Here is a 20,459-nt window from a genome sequence, read left to right as displayed (position 1 = left end):
TCCCCAAAATGCTTTGTGTACATGAAACTTCACCATATCACTCTGATGGTGAAGTGATATTTTTCCCTAACTCACCCCAACAAGTCAGTGACAGAGCTGGACACAGGAGCCCAGAGTTCTGACTCCCTGTCTCTGGCTGTAAATGCCAGACAACATCTCACAGGACAAAAGTGCCTCCCCACTGTGAAAAAAAAATACTCATAAAAATAATGGGCCACTCCATTGAACTCACCCAGTTTACACTAGCTGGGGACCTGGCTCATTGTTTTTAAAAGACCTAAGCCAATGTGTATTTGTTTTGAAGTGATACAATATGTGTATAGTTCTCACACTGTAAGCTATAAAATTATTATCATTGTGTGTCCAAATATGTGGTAGGAACCTGACAAAAATGGGTGAAGACATCAGACAGCTGTACAATGGTAAGCTTCTGAATGGTCTTCCTCTTGCATGTCTGTGCAGCACCTAGCCCATTTTGTGAGCCATCACAGCCTAGATAACTAATAATAGTCCCGGAAATCCCTGAGGTCGTTGGTTAGTTCCTCAGCCAGAATCTTCATCTCCTGTTTATCCTTCTACTCCTCTGGTTCTCACTATATGCTCTCTTTGGAAGACCTCTGGGACTTGACCTGCTACCACTTCTGCTAGTCTCATTTCTTTCCTCTTGTTGCACGTTATGCGATGAAACCCCATCTCTTTCCAGGATTTTTCACCCTCGGCCAGAGCTCTCAGAATTTAAACGCGATCTCTGTAGGAAAACCAAAGTTTATGGGGAAGCTCCAGTGCTATTTTTACGTTGGCCTGATACAGGTGTTTTGATAATTTCACTGACCGTCCTTTTCTTTCCCCAGAGTTCCACCGGGGCATGTCCTTCTCTAATGATTCTCACTAAGGTTACGTCTACACAGCCTGTGGCAGTGACCCTCCAAGCCCAGGTCAAGAGACTCAGACTCTTGGGTGCCACGCTATTGCACTGAAAATAACTGTGTAGATGCTGCAGCTTGAGCTGGAGCTCAGGCTCTGAAACCTGAGGCAGGGGATGGACTTTAGAGCCTGAGCCATAACTTAAGAGCGCTATCTACACAGCTATTTTTATCACGATAGCATGAACCCCATGAGCCTGAGTCTGTCACTTCCCAGGAGCCTGGGCTCAGAAGCTCTTTGCTGCTGGCTGATAAACGTGCCTTACGTGACCCTGCTTCTCATGCAGCAAGATAACCATATCCCTATGGCATGACCTTGCAGCCGACTGTGTAAACAGGGCATGGCATGCTCAGTCTAAATGCATAGGAGCTCCTTCCTCTTTCCCCAGGAATTCTCTGCAGCATTTCCATATATAGTTATACATTTTAAGGCCAGGGAGGCCCAGTATGATCACCCAGAATGATCTGCAAAACACAGATCATAGAATTTCACCCAGTGATTCCTGCATCAAGCCCAGCACTTCTGGTTGAGCAAAGGCATCTCTTTTGGAAATTCATTAAATCTTGATTTAGATGTTTCAAGTGATGGAGAATCCATCACATCCCTAGGTAAGTTGTATATTTTTAGGGGTTCCCCCTTTTCTTATCCGTTTTGGGAATCCTTTCAATCTTATTTCAGCAAAACAAGCTCCTTGCTTTGAACCACCTGAAGTCTCTTATCTGCATCAGGTACTGTAGCTGAATGTTCAGCTGAGCATGCCTCAAGTCTAATCATTCTAGCAGCCAGGAGTTTTACACCTTTTATTATTTCCTTGAAGGGGGCTTGCATCTCAGGTTTAACTGGTTTTATTTTAGATAGCAATCCCTTAATGGCTGCCTTTGTGACACACACATTCTTATCTTTCTCCATTATTCTTTGTGAATAGAACACTGGCCCACAGGGAGTTCCACAATGGACGCTGCTACTTCTCTCTGGTTGCTTGCAAAAACACACTTAATGTAAGCATTGCATTTCTGCACAATCCTTCCAGGGTTGCAATCTTTAGACACTTGTTAGTTGCAGTTTCAGGGTCTTCTTGATTTTCTAAGGCCTCAGCTACACTCAATTTCAGACACAGATGTAGATCCACCAGGGCAAGCCACTTAATGTAGACATGGTTTCCACTAGCGTATCCAACTCTGTTTTACACCAGAGTAAGCTGAACTGGCAAAAAAACATATCTGAACTGGGGTTTGCAGCTGGGCAGGTGAAACCCCATTGTAAACAAGTTCTTAGTCACTCAAACGGCCACATGTGGGCTGTGGAAGAGCAGCGCTGCCTAGGAGCAGTCCATGTAACCCTTTAGACTGAAGAGAGAAATGGAAGAACAAAAGGGAAGTTATAGGGAAGGAAGTGGGGATTGAGAAAAATGGGCAGAGTGGTGATTTGTAAGCATTTCCAGCAGCCCCACAGGCGGATTCTTTGGGGGTGGGATGGGGAGGAGCATGAAGCAGACTTATTGTCACTACTGGGCTTCTAGCAGCCCAACTGCCATTGTTTCATCCAGAGATGGCTGCATTTCAGTGGTGAGTAAAAGGATTCTAATAACATGTAGTTAGCAAAGTCATGTGGAATGGAACATGGGGACAAAAAATGCTAAATAAAGATATTATTAATGGCATCACAACCTGAGAGAGGCTAAGTCCTCAGCCAAAATTAGGTAGAGAGAGATAAAAACACTATTATGTTGCTGTGACAGAATACACCCCTGTGTTCACACACTACGTGTTGTTGTAAAAATGTCTGTACAAGGTATGCCTTGTGAGGTATCATTTAAAAACTCATAATTTGCTGATCAATAATATGGCAAAATGCACATAGCAGTGTTGTATATAAAGTTATGAACATAAGCTGAAATCATCACTGAAGTACGTTTCCCAGATAAGTCTGGGAAGTGGCTAAACCAATTCCTCGGAGACAGAGGGCAAGCTGACGCCTCAGCCAGGTGTCAACAAGGCTAACGGACCATTCCCCGCTAAGTGGCCATTCTTTGGCAAGGGAGGGGGCAGCAGGGACAAAAATCTACATCTTAGCAAAGAAACAGCATGGAGTGTCCTTTCTTCACCAGACTGCCTGTAGCCTTGCTCCCAGCTGGAAATGCTTCTCAGAGGTGGGACAGGACTATAAAAAGAAGGGACAGACACCCCAAAACATCCCTTTCTCTTTCTCCCTGCCACCTCATTCTTCACACCTGAGAAGACAAAAGGAGACAGCCATTGGACTCTGGAGGGGTCTAGACCTGAGAGTTTGGGCAGTAATCTGCTGGAGCATATGGTGAGAAAGTCTGCTTTGCAACTAAGTTAGTTTCTTAAGTAGATACTAGTAAACGTGTTATCTTTATTTTTTCCTTATAACCATTCTGACTTTTATGCCTCATTACTTGTACTCATTTCAAATCTCTCTCTCTTTGTAGTTAACAAACTTGTTTTATTGCTTTCTCTAAGCCAGTGTGTTTAAATTGAAGTGTCTCGATAGCTAATAAAAAAAAATAAAATGGCATATTATTCCTTTAAAGGAATACCAGATTTAATACATTTGTACTGTCTAGGAGAGGGCTGGACAGTACAGGACAGACATTTCTGGGGGAAGATCTGGGTCTGGGGGCGGGAGGGTGGTGTTGGGGTCACCCTGCCATATAGCTCAGGCTGGTAAGAGCCACAGCGAGGCTGGCTGGCTGCGGCACCCACAGAAATAGCTGGGAGTGACACACAAGCCAGAGGCTGTTTGTGAACAATCCAGGTAGGAGGCTGTGGCAGCAAGGCACTGTAAAGGGCATCCCAGGTTACAGAGCCAGGGCGACACAGCTGCTCATTAGTCTGGACTGTGCCCCGGTATATCACAGTATTCCATCATTATGTATATTCTTTGTACTTTACCTCATTATAACTAACTCCACCTGGTGGAATTAGTTCATTTAAGTCTCTTGGAACCTGATTGATTCAACTCATCAGACACTGATAGAGAGACCGACATCTAATTCTGAAATCCAACCACCAAATGAAATTATATGGCTCCCCAGAGAAACATTTCAGCTATAACTAATAGCATGAGAGTCTCGAGGAACCAAATTACATTCTAGCAAGCGTGCGCACACGCACGCACGCATACACACACAGAGCAAGAAAGATGACTACAGCCACAGCGAGAGAGAAAAATCCCCCTGCTTTAGCTGGTCTGAGTCAGACCTTTAGCATTTCTTTCACGTAGTGTTTTGTTTTCTACCGCACAGAACCAAGATGCCTTTGGAAATAATATGCTGTGTCTAAAATGGGAGGTTCATCTCTCACTGGCATAATATCAGAATCAACTCATATACATCAGTATGTTCACTTGTTTTGTGCTCCTTGCTCACCTGTTCTTTTGGAGGTCTCCCTTCATCCCCCAGCCACCCCACCCCAAGATCTTTCACCCCTTCAGTTACTCTTTATTGAGAGAGCGGGGCAATGGAGGCTCCCCAGAACAGACTGCCTGCCCAGTCTTTAGTCAGTGCAGTCTGACCACTACCCAACACAGAGAACTGGCTCCAGGGATATTTTGTAAGTCAGTTCTTCCTATCTGCTTTCACATTCCACCAGGCTCACTGAAATGCCATCTCCTCTGGGAAGACAGCATACCGAATGCAGCCCTGACACTTTCACCACCTTGCACTAATAATGCACCAAACCTTTTACTCCCCTTCCTGAAAAAGGTGATCCTCCAAAATCCTGGCTGATCCTAGACTGGGAGGGGAAATGGAGTGGGGAGAAATAGACCCATGTCTCACTGCAGAAAAGGTAAAATGCTATATCAGAATAACTTAATATTTAAATTAAGTAAATCATTAATTAAAGTGTGTAAAATACTTTGAAATCCTTGGACAAGGGGTGCTATAAAAGTGCAAATTTGCTACACTAAAACCCACCATTTTACATCTTATTTATTACCACATTTCTCACTAATGTCAATATTCTTGCCAAGGTCTACTTGATACACTTTCACACAGTCACTGTTTGTTTGCATTTTCCATCAATGTGCCATCTCAATTAAAAATGGAAACTCTGAAAATGCAGGGCTACAATGCCCTGCAAGCGTATGCTGCAGCTCTTTGGGGATGCTGTAGCTTCCCATGTGCATTCACACATGACCACCCCTGCTTCGGCATGCTGGAAACCTGGAGTCAGATCCAAAGCCCACTGAATTCAATAGGAGTCTTTGCATTGACTTCAGTGGGCTTTGAACTGAGGTCATTGTACTGGCCTAGGCTGAAATATGGCATTATAAGAAAACAAAAGCCCTGGACACAGATATCAAAATCGCGCTTAAAAACAATGACATAAATGTAACAAAAACCAGCTAAAAAACCCAGGGAATTGTTTGGTGAAAATCAGTTTCTGTGGTGCCTTAGCATACATTACAACAATGAAATACCTGTGGGAGCCAAAAAAACACTGGGATCTCATATTTTATCAGATGCACAATCTTCTGTCAGTTACTGTCCTAACTAAATGAGGCTCTGATTCCATCTCTCACTCAAAATTCTTCACCTGAGTTTCTGATTGTCATGCAATTGCTGTTCTCTATTATAACAGAATAATACAGCCATTACAGCATAGCTGGTTTCGTTGAGTGTGCCTGAATTCATGCTAGTTCCATTGTCACACAATAATACCTGACTAGACAAGGCTCTGTGTAATCATCTAAAGAAAGTCAAGCAAACACAATAGCACAGACAGCCGTGGGGACATATTCAGACAGTGCCTAAAGATTAAAACACCATGAGATGTACCTTAACTTTGAATTGCTGTTAGAGCTGCTATTTAAAGTACCCTTTCTAAAAATGGACTGTAACCTCTACAGCACACTGCCTACATACAGAAACTACTGGTCTCAGTTCCTTCTCTTTGCTTTCCAACATCTGCAGGTCAAAATACTTCAGGGTGCATAGCAGCATCGATATATTTGTGCCTTAATAAAATAACTCAATTTCTCAGAAATGTGTCACTGCCTCCTGTCCTAGAGTACCTGGGTTGAGAGTTCTGAATAGGTGTTATGAATACTGAGAGACCTCTTAAAAGGAACTAATAAGTATTGTCATGTAAGGGCAGACCACAGTTACTGAGAAAAATGCTGGGTCAAATACCTCCCTCAGTCAAGAAGGGGAAATGGAGGAAAGATTTGATTCTCTGTATCTTACTCCTAGGGGAAATCTGCACCAACAAATGAAAAATTATGTGCCGAAAAATTAAAAATTCTGCACACAATATTTTAAAAGTCTGCAAAGTTTATTTCTCAAAATAACACTACATAATCACACCGGTTTAAATTATTTTGGTAATTTATTTCAAAATACCTGTCAGCAAGTATGTCTGAAACAATGCAGACACACACAAAAATTCCTCCTGGAGTTCAGTGTTAAAGAAACTCCTATGACAACCCAGTTCCTGTTTCTCTGCAGTGTCTTCTATGTGTGAGCTCTCTTCCGTTGGCAAAGAGCAAAGGCTTTGGCTACACTTGCACTTCAAAGCGCTGCCGCGGCAGCGCTCTGAAGCGCTAAGTGTAGTCAAAGCGCCAGCGCTGGGAGAGAGCTCTCCCAGCGCTGTCCGTACTCCACCTCCCTGTGGGGAATAACCACACTGGCGCTTTGCAGCGCCGCAATTTGCAGCGCTGGAGAGGGTGTGTTTTCACACCCTGCTGCAGCGCTGCAAATTTGCAAGTGTAGCCAAGGCCTAGATGAGAGATCTTACAGCAGTGCATCTGCATCGGTATAACTGTGCTGCTGTAAGGTCACTAGAATAATAGAATCATGGAAGATTAGGGTTGGAAGAGACCCCAGGAGGTCATCTAGTCCAACCCCCTGCTCAAGCAGGACCAACCCCAACTAAATCACCCAGCCAGGGCTTTGTCAAGCTGGGCCTTAAAAACCTCTGAGGATGGGGATTCCACCACCTCCCTAGGTAACCCATTCCAGTGCTTCACCACCCTCCTAGTGAAAATGCTCCAGATGTGGCCTCACCATTGTCGAATAGAGGGGAATAATCACTCCCCTCAATCTGCAGGCAGTGCTCCTACTAATACAGCCCAATATGCTGTTAGCCTTCTTAGCAACAAGGGCACTCTGCTGACTCATATCCAGCTTCTCATCCACTGTAATCCCCAGGTCCTTTTCTGCAAAATTGCTGCTTAGCCAGTCAGTTCCCAGCCTGTAGTGATGCATGGGACTCTTCCATCCTAAGTGCAGGACTCTGCATATGTCCTTGTTGAACCTCATCAGATTTCTTTTGGCCCAATCCTCCAATTTGTCTGTGTCACTCTGGATCCTATCCCTACCCTCCAGCATATCTACCTCTCCCCCCAGCTTAGTGTCTACACCCCAATAGTGTAGACATACCCTAAGTAGCCGGGTACCTTGGTCTCTGCACCCCCTGTTGCTTGCACAGTGGTTTGTGAGAGTGCGGATGACAAAATGGTCAAGGTTGCAGTTTTAACCTGTACCCCTTTTTTGTGGTGCTTCCTCTATGGGGCAGTGGTATTGATGCACAGAGAGCAAAGTGTTGTTCTCAAGTCCTTAAAAGAGTGATGAAACTCAGTCCTTTTCCTTAAACAAGTTAACTTCATCAAAGGGCAGGGTTTCAATCGTACTTTGTACCTTCCTAAGTGTAACCCTTCTGCCTGTTGGAATTGGCAGCAACAAGGGCCAGGTTCAATATCTAGGGGTTCCTCTTGAACAATGCAACAAAAAATTGCCTCGAGCCCCCACCCAGTAATCTGGGACAATTACATACCACCCCCTGGGTGCCTCTGAGAGGCAATACTTCCTCTCTTGCAAGCACAGAGTCTGAGTGTAGAAAAGAAACTTTTAATAAAAGGAGGAAAGTAACTCAGCATTCATTTGGGAAAACACCACAAACAGGTTAATAAACATAAACCATGAGCAAAAGACCCACCTCCAAGTAAGTTGGGCGGTGTCCTTTTCCCCTCAGGTTCTTAAGTCCAGCGACCCAAAAGTCCCTTTAACATGCCTGTCCCTTCTCTGCACCCCACTCACAGTTGCTGTCCTTGATCAGTGCATACCCAGAGGTGCATTTGCAGAGTTCACCTCCCACCCTGGATGGAGTGGGGGGTAAGAAGGCACTTTACTCGTTCCACTGCCTGGGCACTTGCTCTCCATTCCTCTTCGCTGGCCACACTGCCGGCGTTCCACTCCTCTTTGTTGGCCGCTCTGTCGGCCAATCACCACACCTCCCCACCAGTCGCCCTGCTGGCTGATCACTGAGCCTCTCTGCTGGCCGATCACCAGGCCTCTCCACCAGTCACCTTGCCAGCCGATCTCCACACCACTCTGCTGGCCACATGGCCAGCCACTTGCAAATCTGACAGGATGTCTTCAGGTCCCACCACTTAACACAGCTCTCAGCAATTTCAGTTGTTAGTGGGGGAGCCTCTCTGCTGGTACACAATGGGCAGTCTCTTGCAGCAGATACACTGTCCCAAAGCAGGTCTAACGCTTAGACCTAGGTATCAGTGATTTCAGCTCTACAGTGTGTAACAAGACTCTCAATTGAGTCTAAATTAGCTTTGTTATTACACAGTGGAGAGAGGAAAGGTCAAATGGTGTCTGGGGCCCTTAAGCAGGGCTCAAGCTACCACATACAAGTACCTGTTCCCACACTCTCTCCACTCACTGGGCTTTGGAACCTATATCCCCTGCCTAGCGAGTGCCGTTTAGTTGAGGGTGAGTCCCTCAATCAGGGTATGCCAAGTAGAGTTCTGCTGCCCTTGATTCACACAACAAGGATAACAAAGATAACTCCTGCCCCCATAAGGGGGAGACTGGAGATCCCACACCAGCCAAAAGTGATCATTTGGGCAAGCAATCCCAGCATGCTGAGCAGCTAGGCAGGGTGGGTGTGCCCATGCAAATGAGATCAGATCCTCTTCCACAGCTCATCACTAGATGTCAGGGGAGAGCTCATTCAGACTCTGCTTACATAAGAAAACATGAGGATTGTAACCAGGATTCTCTCCTCATAACAACTGCAGCAGCCATCCCTCTGGAAGCAGTATCAGCAGCATCTACTGAAGCCTGAAGCAATGTTTTGGCCACAAATTTACCCTTATCAAGTAGGTTATGGAATTTGGCTCTATCATCCTGAAGTGGTTTATCTCTGAAGTCCAAAAACTTCTTATAACTGGTGAAATCACATTTTGCTAACAGGGCCTGGTAGTTAGCAGTTCAGAATGTAAGTCTTGTCAAGGAGAAACCTTTTCTCCCTAGGAGGTCGAGGCATTTGGCACACCTGTCCAAAGGTTTTTTCTTGGGGTGTTGCAGCCTAGATCTCTCAGTGCCTGCTTGTACCACCTGGGAGTTAGATGCTGGGTATGAGAACAAAAAATTTCTCTCTAGGTGGGATGAAATGGCACTTCTCTGCCTTTTTTGGGATGAGATTGCATGAAGCAGGAGTGTATCATGGTACCCTGGCTGGATCCATAATTGCCTTACTGATGAGAGGACCACTCAACTGGGACCTGAGGGTTGCAAGATGTCCAATAGCCTATTTTGAAGTATTTGGAGGACCTTCTTGATCTCAGTCTGGAGCTCAGATGCCACTTTTTGTACAAGCACCTGATATTGACTGTGATCATCCGGGAGAGATGGTGAAGACAGGGTGACAGCCTCACTTGGGGAGAACAAAGAGATGATCTGGATCTGATGGTTCCAGCAGCCAACTTCCTTCTCGTCATACTCTGATGGAGCCAGTTGGTGTTGGCTAGGATAGATAAAGTTCATGCATGGATCCAGGGTGCCTAAAGTAAGGACCCCTGAGGCCCCAGTAAGGCCAATGGGAGGGGTCAATAGGTTAGGGCCGACCCCATAGCATTGAGAATCATCAGGCCCTTGGAAAGTCCTATCTTGGCACAGGACTGAACCCCAATCTCCTGGAGCTTCTTTCTGGACTCGCCTGCCTATGTAGGGTTAGAGGTTCATCTGGGGCCTCCAACTCATTCAATGAGAGGGTTGGTTCCCAATCGACCATTACAACCGTTGGTACCAATGGATGGGTACTCAGGTTCGTTCTGTGTCCTTGATGTGGGTTCTTCTTCAGTGTGACAATATCTCTAAATAAGGTCCCGAGGGGACAGGCAACTGAGGATAAGTGGTAAAAATGTCCTCCAGGGAGACATAAGTCTCAGATCTTCTTAGGGTGCAGGGAGTATTGGTTATAGTGGACATTGGATCCTTCTGGGGCTATGTTGGTACTGGCACAGAGTCTGATCTGGATGTTGAAGGTAGTGGATGCCAGTCCTTTGGTTTATATGTCGACACTGAGATCAGTGTACACATGTCACGGAGCATCACATTCTTTAGAGGAGGTTTACCCAGACCTAAGTCTATCTAGACCCATGTATGAAGACTCACCTGACTTGGATGGAGTCAGGGAGGGATCCTTTCTTTTCAGGGCAGATTTTGAAGAGGAACTGTCCTATGCTTGTGAGTGTCCCCTTACACTCATAAGAAGCCTTGGATTCTTTAGGCTTGAAAGTTGTAGATTCATCTCCTGAGTTCATGCCTGGAAGGTTGTTGCCCGTTGGTCAGGACCGGTGTATGGGGGGGGGGGGTCTCCCCAGCCTGGATCCTACTGGGATGTCTCATGACTTTTTTCATGAGGTGCTTCCTCAGTTTGAGTTTTCAACCCTCATGAGTCTGGGGAGGTAAGAAGTAGCAGATAATGCACTTAACAAAGATGTGAGCTTCACCAAGACACAAAAGGCAGTGTTGGTGTTTGGCGCTCTCTGAAAAGGAGAGGGGGGCAGAAAACGCACTTCTTAAATCCCAGGACTCTGGCCACAGTTCTTCCCCTCAGAGGAGAAATTCCCCAAGATAGGGAAAGAACTAACTAAACTACACTACACTAAATACTAAAACGATAAATTCTAAAATAGTGAATATATATCTATAACAGCAGATCAAAGAAAGAAAACAACGGAAGAAGCTGTGGACACAGAAGATTCCAACTCAGGCCGTGCGGCAGTAAGAAGGAACTGGAGTGAGAGGTGGCAGTCCCTACCACCCCTTATATGCTTGAGCTGGACCCCAAGGAGAGCAACTGCGCATGTGCGGACCAATGGACACTCTTACTAAAGATCTCTGGACTCAGGTGCATGGTGTGCATGCATATCCATGGGTGGAATACACACAGGGACCATCACTTGACCTTTTTCTCTCTAGTTAGACATGCAGATTTTTCTTTCTGGAGAGCACTCATTCAGGAATGAAAGACTGCAATGTACTTGACATACCAGTGGACTAATAATTATTTTCAGGCCAGAGGAGTCAGGCATAAGCATGCCTGCTTATAAATCAGTTGGTTCTTTCGGACTTGTGACATCAGTAATGCAAACAGCTTTATTACAAATATTTGCAGGGCTTTAAATAATAGCTTATGTTTTATAGCTGAGTATAAGTAGGACAAAGTCCTGAAACAGATAGACAAGTCAGACTTCTATTATTACTAATGACAATATTTTACATTGTAATGATGTTTTCAGCCTGAAGGATTCCAAACTGTTTTACAGTCTAAACACATAAAGGAATCAATTAGTTGCTCAAATGCAGACATTTCTGGGCTAAAGGACAGCAGCAGACAGCATGCTGTTTAACACCGAGGAGGGGTTTTTAGCCAAAGAATTAAGGGAAACCTGTAGCTCTACAAAAAGTGTCATGGCATCTTTTAACTTTGAAATATCTGCATTTCGTCTACACTGAAAAAAATAATCATTTGTCTAATATTTGTATGTGTGTGTCATTGTGTCGGGAAAGGAGGAGAGGGAGTGTGGGGGGATGTGCCAGAAGGAAGAAGATACAGTTGAGTGACAGGATACAGGAGATTAGTGAATGTTAGTGATAGAGGGTGTCTTTGATGATGGGAAAAGAGAAAGGGATCGATAAGGAAGATGAGAGAAAGAACGAGTAACTGAAAGGAGACAAGAAACTGCAAGAACACAATCACAGCAATGAAAGGAGAAGGGTCAGAGGAAGAGAAAAAGGGTGATGGAAAAATTATACACCACAAAAACTGGTATGAAAGGAAAAGAGAAACAAGGAAGAAATGTTACACCAAGATTTATTGAGAAGAAAGGAGATTAAAGGGGAACAGAAGCAATAATACGTAGGAGGCCAAGTAGGCCAGATTGTTAGCTGACATAAATCAGTGTAGCTCCATTGACTTCAGTGGCTCTATGCCAATTTTAACCAGTGAGGATCTGGCCCAGTATGTTTGGTTTTTTTAAATAACTACTGAATGGCATGCAAAATGTCAAAAGTTACATTAAATAAAGTGATAAAGAATAACACATGGCTAGAAAAGATGAACAAGAAGACAGGAGAACCATGCTGCAGGAAGTTCACCTTGGGCAGAAAATTGCCTACAGCTGCCCCTATTATGCATGCCACACTCACACTTCAAAGCGCTGCTGCGGGAGTGTTCCCACAAAGTTTCCAGTGTAGACATACCCTTGGACTACAAACTCTTCACGGGGGTCTTGTCTTTGCTTCTTCCATGAGTACTTTGGCACATTAAAAATAAATACCACAGATAGTAAAATCCACAGAAGGTATGGCACCTACTGACTATAAATTATGCGAGTGTGTTAGCTTCTGTCTCGATCAAAGTGCATCTGTGGAGACATTTAGTGGACGTTACACACTACAGGGATCTGATGTCATACCCTGTTCCATCAGCAAGAGGCACTCTACTGCTATCTACTAGCACACTTGGGAACTAGATATTTTTATACAGACATCTCTCTGGCATATTTTTTAACAATTCTGCTTTTTGATATTTAATAGATAAAGATGTATCACTTGCATAGGGTCAAATGCTCCCCGCCACTGTGTAATGTAGAAGGAAACAAAAGAGCATAAAGAAGGGGGTGAAATGTCACAAAAAACAAAGTGGGGGAGAATGGTGGCTTAGTGGCAGCTCCCTTCACCCCTGAGAACTCACAGAAGCCCTCTTTGAGTGTGCTGCATGGCTAGGGTTTGCGGGGAAGAGGAGGACTGGGGAGTAGTCACTTTACTTTGCAGGCTCCCCTCAAAACTTGGTAGAGTTCTAATTGAAAGTTTGTATTGAACTTGATGCTCCTTGAAAACGCCACTATCATCTCTTCACTTCTGTACACACTCAAGATGTGTTTGTGTAGGGGTGAGGGCTGTCGTGCAGTCATGACGAGGACAGCCAATGGAAGCCCAGTTCCCAAGTAAGCCACGCTGCCAGAGAAAGAGGACCCTGGTGCAGTATACAGAGGGTACACCTTGTAGATACACCTTGGAGATCTTATTGGTACTGCAGTTTCAGAGACATCCCCACATCCCTTCCACCCACCTTCCAAGTGGAAAACCTACCGGGACACCTGGAATTGTCTGACCATTTCCCCCTTTAGCGAGTTTTTCATGGCAGTGGTGAATACAGACCATTGTAATTATTCACTACAATTTTCCACTATGACATACTTTGACTTGTAAACCAAAAAGAAAAAAAGAAAAGGTGACAAATGGAATGTGCAAACTTAAAACAATCGGTAATTGTTGTTTGGGGCTGGGAGCATCTTTTAATTCTGTGTTTGTACAGTGCTTAGCACAATGGGGTCCCAGTCCATGACTGGAGATCCTAGGCATCACCGTAACACAAATAATAACAACAATAAGAGAAGACAAAGAACATCAGTGACTTACCATGTACAAGTCCTCGTTGATTCCAAGATATTTCCCATTTCCACAACCTATGTCAGCCACTATAGAGCCTTTTGGTAAAGTCCTAAGAAACTCAACAATTTTGGGCCATGGACTATGCCTGGTGCTGCTGAAGTGTGTTGCAATCTCTTCATACACCTTGTGTACATATGCTTGTTCCAGCTTTGATGGCTCTGTCTCACTGTCATGGAATGAGGGTGCTTCCTCTCCCTGATGGCCTTGCTGACTGTCACATACAGAAGGGTAAACTAGGGTGTAGGAATAAGAAATCCAGATTGGAAACTTTTAACTTGTTGATTACATTTACTTAATAGGAAAATAAACAAAAAAAGAAAAAGAGAAAATCCATTAAAATCATAGAATATAATGAAGACTTTGTAAAAGACATCTGTCAATATAGCTGAACTGCAGATCAAATTGTGAAAGTCTGAAAAACTTTAAGACAAACAGCCAGTATATTAGTCAACGTACTGCCAAGTTATCCAAGGTTCCCACCAGCTTTTGCTTCCAAAATGATACATTATCACTATGTACTGTCAAAGATCATGTGCTTGCTGTAATAGAGTCTCTGCTACAGCGTGTACATTTTTAAAGGTGAAATGCACCACTGTTCACAAGGGCTAAACACTATGTAAATCCCTATTTTGAGGGCTTAAATGGTGCATGTGTCCTGTGACGTCTGTCTATTGTGACAAAGTTCCTCCTCTACCTTGGTGGGTCCTGTGCTTATTGGCAGATTTGCTCACCTCACAGATTTACCCTGTGGGTCGGGAAACAGCCCAGAGACCTTCCCCTCTGGTAGAAGCCACAGTCCAGGTCAATTCCTCCTGTGTTTGATCAGGAGTTGGGAGGTTTGGGGGGAACCCGGGCCCGCCCTCTACTCCAGGTTCCAGCCCAGGGCCCTGTGGACCACAGCTGTCTAGAGTGCCTCTTGGTACAGTTGTGCGACAGCTACAACTCCCTGGGCTACTTCCCCATGGCCTCCTCCCAACACCTTCTTTGTCCTCACCACCGGACCTTCCTCCTGATGTCTGATAACGCTTGTACTTCTCAGTCCTCCAGCCGTATGCCTACTCACTCTCAGCTTCTTGCACACCTCTTGCTCCCAGTTCCATGCACGCACTTCCTCTCCTCTGGCTGCCCCTTGGCCTGACTGGAGTGAGCCCTTTTATAGCATCAGGGGGGCCTTAATTAGAGTCAGGTGCTTAACAGCTCACCTGACTCTTAGCAGGTTAATTGGAGTCAGGTGTTCTCATTAGCCTGGAGCAGCCCCTGCTCCGGTCACTCAGGGAACAGAAAACTACTTATCCAGTGGCCAGTATATCTCCCTTCTACTACTCTGCTGTTCCCAACTGGCCTGGGTCTATCACACTAACTAAGGTACAGTAAGCTGTCATGGGATAAGAGGGAAAGTCCTCTCATGGATCAGTAAGTCCAAAGCAGACTCCAACGAGTTACAAAGGAATCTCACAAAACTGCGTTACTGGGCAACAAAACGGCAGATAAATGCAAAGTAATGTACATTAGAAAACATAATCCCAACTATACATATAAAATGACTGGGTCTAAATTAATTGTTACCACTCAAGAAAGAGATTTTGGAGTCATTGTGGATAGTCCTCTGAAAACATCCACTCAATGTGCAGTGGCAGTTAAAAAAGCTAACAGAATGTTGGGAATCATTAGGAAAGAGGTGGATGATAAGACAGAAAATATCACATTGCCTTTATATAAATCTATGGTATGCTCACATCTTGAATATTGCGTTCAGATCTGATCATCCCATCTCAAAAAAAAATATTGGAAATGGAAAAGGTCAACAAAAATTATTATGGATATGAAACAGCTTTCATATGAGAAGAGATTAATAAGACTGGGACTTTTCAGCTTGGAAAAGAGATGAGAAAAGGGGGATATGATAGAAGTCTATAAAACCATGACTGGTTTGGAGAAAGTAAATAAGAAAGTGTTATTTACTTCTTCTCACAACACAAGAACCGGGGTAACCAAATGAAATTAATAGGCAGCAGTTTTAAATTTTAAAAAAGGAAGTATTTCTTCACACAACACACAGTCAGCCTGTGGATCTATTTGCCACAGAATGTTATGAAGGCCAAGACTATAACAGGGTTCAGAAAAGAACTAGATAAGTTCATGGAGGATAGGTCCATCAATGGTTATTAGCCAGGATGGGCAAGGATACAAAATCATGCTCTGAAGTGTCCCTAGCCTTTGTTTGCTAAAAGCTGGGAATGGGTGACAAGAAATGGATCAATTGATGATTACCTGTTTTGGTCATTCCCTCTGGAATGGCACTGGCCACTGTCGGAAGACAGGATACTGGGCTAGATGGGCCATTGGTCTGTATGGCCATTCTTATGTTACACAAAATTCTCCTGCTGAGGAGATGTAGGTGTGGGAAAGTATCCATTCACTGATACTGTATCATATTGCTTTTAAACGGAAACAGTGCCCACCCAATAAGCTTTGTTCTTTGGCTACACAAGGAAAATGCAAGCTTTGAATGTGAGGGCTGCTCAGAGAAATACCAAACATTCATTACCTATGATTTCAAATAACTGTGCTTAAGGGTCTGATAAAAGGACAACACACAGGATTCAATGATCAACCCAAGACACTTACTGCAATTGCAAGGGCTTCTCCTCACTTTCCTAAAAGTAAATGATGTCCTTGTTCCCCTCCTGTTTAATGTCAAATCTCCAACATCAGGAGTGACTGATCCAACTTTCTGTCGCTCAGATGCATGAACGATATCAAACTTTCGAGGCGTGATCCTAATACAAAATAAAGTGATTATTTAATCTGTACTGGGCAAACTGCTCATTGCGACAGATGGAGCGATTTCCAGCCATATCCTTGAGAGACCTCATTGAATTTAGTTTAAGTAGCTTTGGGGTCCATTGTACTAAATGAATGGTTTATGATTATTGTGAGCTAGGCTTGTATGTAACCTCTCAAGAGGGAGGTGAATGCAAATTCCCTGCCTCCAGCTATGCAAAAACCCAGCCTCTTGAAGCTATGCCCTGAGGAGTCCACTGTCTGATTTCTTTCTCCTGGAATCTGAAGCTCAAAGGCCCAAGCTGTACAAAGGAAAGACTGCACTATTCACAGATGTGCTAGTTCTCAGCTAAGGCTGATATGAACTTGTAACCGCAGGAAAACCCCTGTGTGGGGTTTGAAGGACTGACTCCTACCAGAGCTCTTGTTAGAGTTGGGGTGACCTCTGGTAAGCTTATTAGCATGCATGTATGTTCTTTTATTGTTTTTAATGTTTTTCTGTCATGCGTTCACCTTCAGAATAAACGTGCTTGCTTACAAAGAGCTGACTGGTTATTTAACCATGGCAATTTCACTGTTTATAGCCTTCAAAGAGAAAGCAACGTGCAGACACTGGCCTCTGTAGGTAGTATGGCTTGCTGGGAATACCAAAGGGTAGGCAGGGAACTTTGCAACCTGGAAGAACCCTGGTCAGGAGGGAGAGAGACATGGGTCTCTGCCCAAGAGAGGTGACAGCTGGGGAGCTGGGAGCCTACAGTGAGTGTCTGTGAGGGACCATGGAGTGGGAATACAGGTGCAGTGGTCTTGAACTGTAACACATAACTAAGGCTGTGTGTCTGTCATGGAAATCATGGATTCCGTGACCTCCGCAGTGGCCAGTGCAGCCCCTGGGCCAGCCGCACCGGTCGCTGCTGGAGCAATTTGGTTGTGGGAAGGGGCTCAGGGCTGGGGCAGGGGGTTGGAGTGTGGGGCAGCGCTTACCTCGGGAGGGATCCCCGGAAGTGGCCAGTATGTCCCTGCAGCTGCCCTGGCTGGGGGCACCGCTCCTGCAGTTCCCATTGGCTGCGATTCCCTGCCAATGGGAGCTACGGAGCCGAGCTCATGGTGGGGGCAGCGAGCGGCACCCCCCTGGCCTTCCCTCCCTGTAGGAGCTTCAGGGACATTCCAGCCGCTTCTGGGGAGCTGCGCAGAGCTGGGTAGGAAGCCTGCCAGCCCCGCCAACCCTCCCCACTAGCACCAGCAAGGGTTCCGGGCTACGCGCCGCCACCCAGTCCCGTCCCTCCTAGCACCAGCGAGGGTCCCAGGCTACCTCCCCAGTACCCACAGCGACCCCCGACCACCCCCCACAGAGTACCCACGAGCCCCTGGCCCAAGTTTTAGTTAGGGATATATAGTACAAGTCACGGACAGGTCACGGGCCATGGATTTTTGTTTAGTGCCCGTGACCAATCTATGACTTATAGTAAAAATACCTGTGACTAAAATGTAGCCTTACTCATAACTAATTGTGTTTTTAGAGGGCAATTCTTAAACAGATCCTGCTACAAATTTTATTCCAACATGCTATTTAACGTGCTGTTGCATCTCTAATTGCAAATATGCAACATGCAATCCACCAGCATTAAAAATGCTGTATAGAGTGGTCTCCATTAAGGAGGCAGGATTTCCAACAGTTACCACACAGCGGTATCTGAGATACCACAGCTACCCTCGTACTTGAGTATCTCCAATACTACTGGGTGGAGGCTGTTAGCAAGTCTTTCCTCCTTCAGTGTGAATAAGCCCCTTCGTTTTCAGTTTTAACTGATTTTTACTGAAAAAAATCCCGGGTTTTACAAAAAGTATTCTTCTTTCTTTCCAATTTTCACCCTCCTTTTTTATAATTCAAATACATAAAAAATAACTTGTTTTATTAGGAAAATATAATACACTGCATGAGCTATAAGTATTACAATAATACATTAGTCTGTGTGTATATGCAAAACTGCCTGTTGAAGTAAGGTTATGTATGAATCTAGAAGATACACACAATAAACAAACAGGTACACGTGCCAGTTCTGAAGTGCGTGAGCATCTGAATGTACTAATGAATCTCACACCCACTACGTACACATTTCAAGCTGTTAGCAGATAAAGATCTGATGCACTAAAATAGGAAGAAAATGAAAATCTGTATCAGAGTACTTTCAGAATACAAGGAAGTGTTTGAAAGTTTAAAAAAAAAATAAAAGCAGGAGAAAAGGATGAAGTTGAGTGTATGTGCTACAAATGGTGTGGCCCAATTATTACCGATATATGTAAAAATTTATAGGTTAATAGTTCTAAGTCTACAACAGTAAACTGTTTATTCAAATGAAAAATTATATTTGGGGATTAGAGATGTATTGTTTTCTTAAACTCACAGATGGCATTGTGTTTTGAATTTGTTTTAGTTCTGCAGCAAACCACAATGAATTCCATTCATCAAAGCATTAATTTACTGAATAAACCCCAATATTTACCCTGAAAAATCATTGTTTTTTCAACTGATTTTCACCTGTTTTTGTTGTAGTAGTAATAAACACCAATAAATTCCCAGGAAAGAATAAATAAAAAACACCAAAAATGAAGGGCCCTATGTATGTAAAGTAATGCACATTGGAAAAAATAACCCCAACTATACATACAACATGATGGGGGCTAATTTAGCTACAACGAGTCAGGAAAAAGATCTTGGAGTTATCGTGGATAGTTCTCTGAAGATGTCCACGCAGTGTGCAGAGGCGGTCAAAAAAGCAAACAGGATGTTAGGAATCATTAAAAAGGGGATAGAGAATAAGACTGAGAATATATTATTGCCCTTATATAAATCCATGGTACGCCCACATCTCGAATACTGTGTACAGATGTGGTCTCCTCACCTCAAAAAAGATATTCTAGCACTAGAAAAGGTTCAGAAAAGAGCAACTAAAATGATTAGGGGTTTAGAGAGGGTCCCATATGAGGAAAGATTAAAGAGGCTAGGACTCTTCAGTTTGGAAAAGAGAAGACTAAGGGGGGACATGATAGAGGTATATAAAATCATGAGTGATGTTGAGAAAGTGGATAAGGAAAAGTTATTTACTTATTCCCATAATACAAGAACTAGGGGTCACCAAATGAAATTAATAGGCAGCAGGTTTAAAACAAATAAAAGGAAGTTCTTCTTCACGCAGCGCACAGTCAACTTGTGGAACTCCTTACCTGAGGAGGTTGTGAAGGCTAGGACTATAACAATGTTTAAAAGGGGACTGGATAAATTCATGGTGGCTAAGTCCATAAATGGCTATTAGCCAGGATGGGTAAGAATGGTGTCCCTAGCCTCTGTTCGTCAGAGGATGGAGATGGATGGCAGGAGAGAGATCACTTGATCGTTGCCTTTTAGGTTCACTCCCTCAGGGGCACCTGGCATTGGCCACTGTCGGTAGACAGATACTGGGCTAGATGGACCTTTGGTCTGACCCGGTACGGCCTTTCTTATGTTCTTATGTTCTTATGTTCTTATGAAATAGCAAGACTTGACTAGTATTGAATAGGGACAAAATGAATAGGATTCTATAGACATTTAACTGCGAAATTACTCAATCTATACATTGTAATTGAAAATGAGATCATTTACATAGGATTTTTTGAACCATGCTAGAGAAGTTTATGATAGAATAATTTTTTCTATGAAGTTCTATGGGCTCACCAGTGAACCCAACAATGCACAGGATTAAGGGGATTATGGAGGCCCCTTATTCCCATGTGCAGGCTCGCACATCACCAGACCTGTGGTAGGAGAGCAGGAGGCTGTTACTCCCTCTTTTATACAAGTGTTCTGGGAAAGATAAAACCTTAACTCCACCCCACCAACATGCTGGCCAGCACTGAAACTGGCACACAGGGAGAAGTGAGTTTCACTAAGGAAAAGGCTGGCACAAGTTTAGCTCCTCCATGGAGCAAAGGG

At 44.2% G+C, this 20,459-nt stretch overlaps 1 protein-coding gene across 1 annotated transcript in view; it reads right to left on the bottom strand.

Moving 5' to 3' along the window:
* Positions 1-20,459, bottom strand: part of ALKBH8 (alkB homolog 8, tRNA methyltransferase) — a 91,066-nt gene that overhangs the window by 12,003 nt on the left and 58,604 nt on the right. The window contains exons 9-10 of the mRNA XM_045018584.1: positions 16,337-16,488; positions 13,676-13,941 (exon numbers count right to left, since the gene is read on the bottom strand). Coding sequence (XP_044874519.1) covers positions 13,676-13,941; positions 16,337-16,488 — 418 coding nt within the window. The remainder of the gene's footprint in view (positions 1-13,675; positions 13,942-16,336; positions 16,489-20,459) is intronic.

Source organism: Mauremys mutica, chromosome 1 (assembly GCF_020497125.1).
Source record: "Mauremys mutica isolate MM-2020 ecotype Southern chromosome 1, ASM2049712v1, whole genome shotgun sequence".
NCBI classification, from domain to species: domain Eukaryota; kingdom Metazoa; phylum Chordata; order Testudines; family Geoemydidae; genus Mauremys; species Mauremys mutica.
This window is presented reverse-complemented; position numbering and strand designations above follow the sequence as displayed.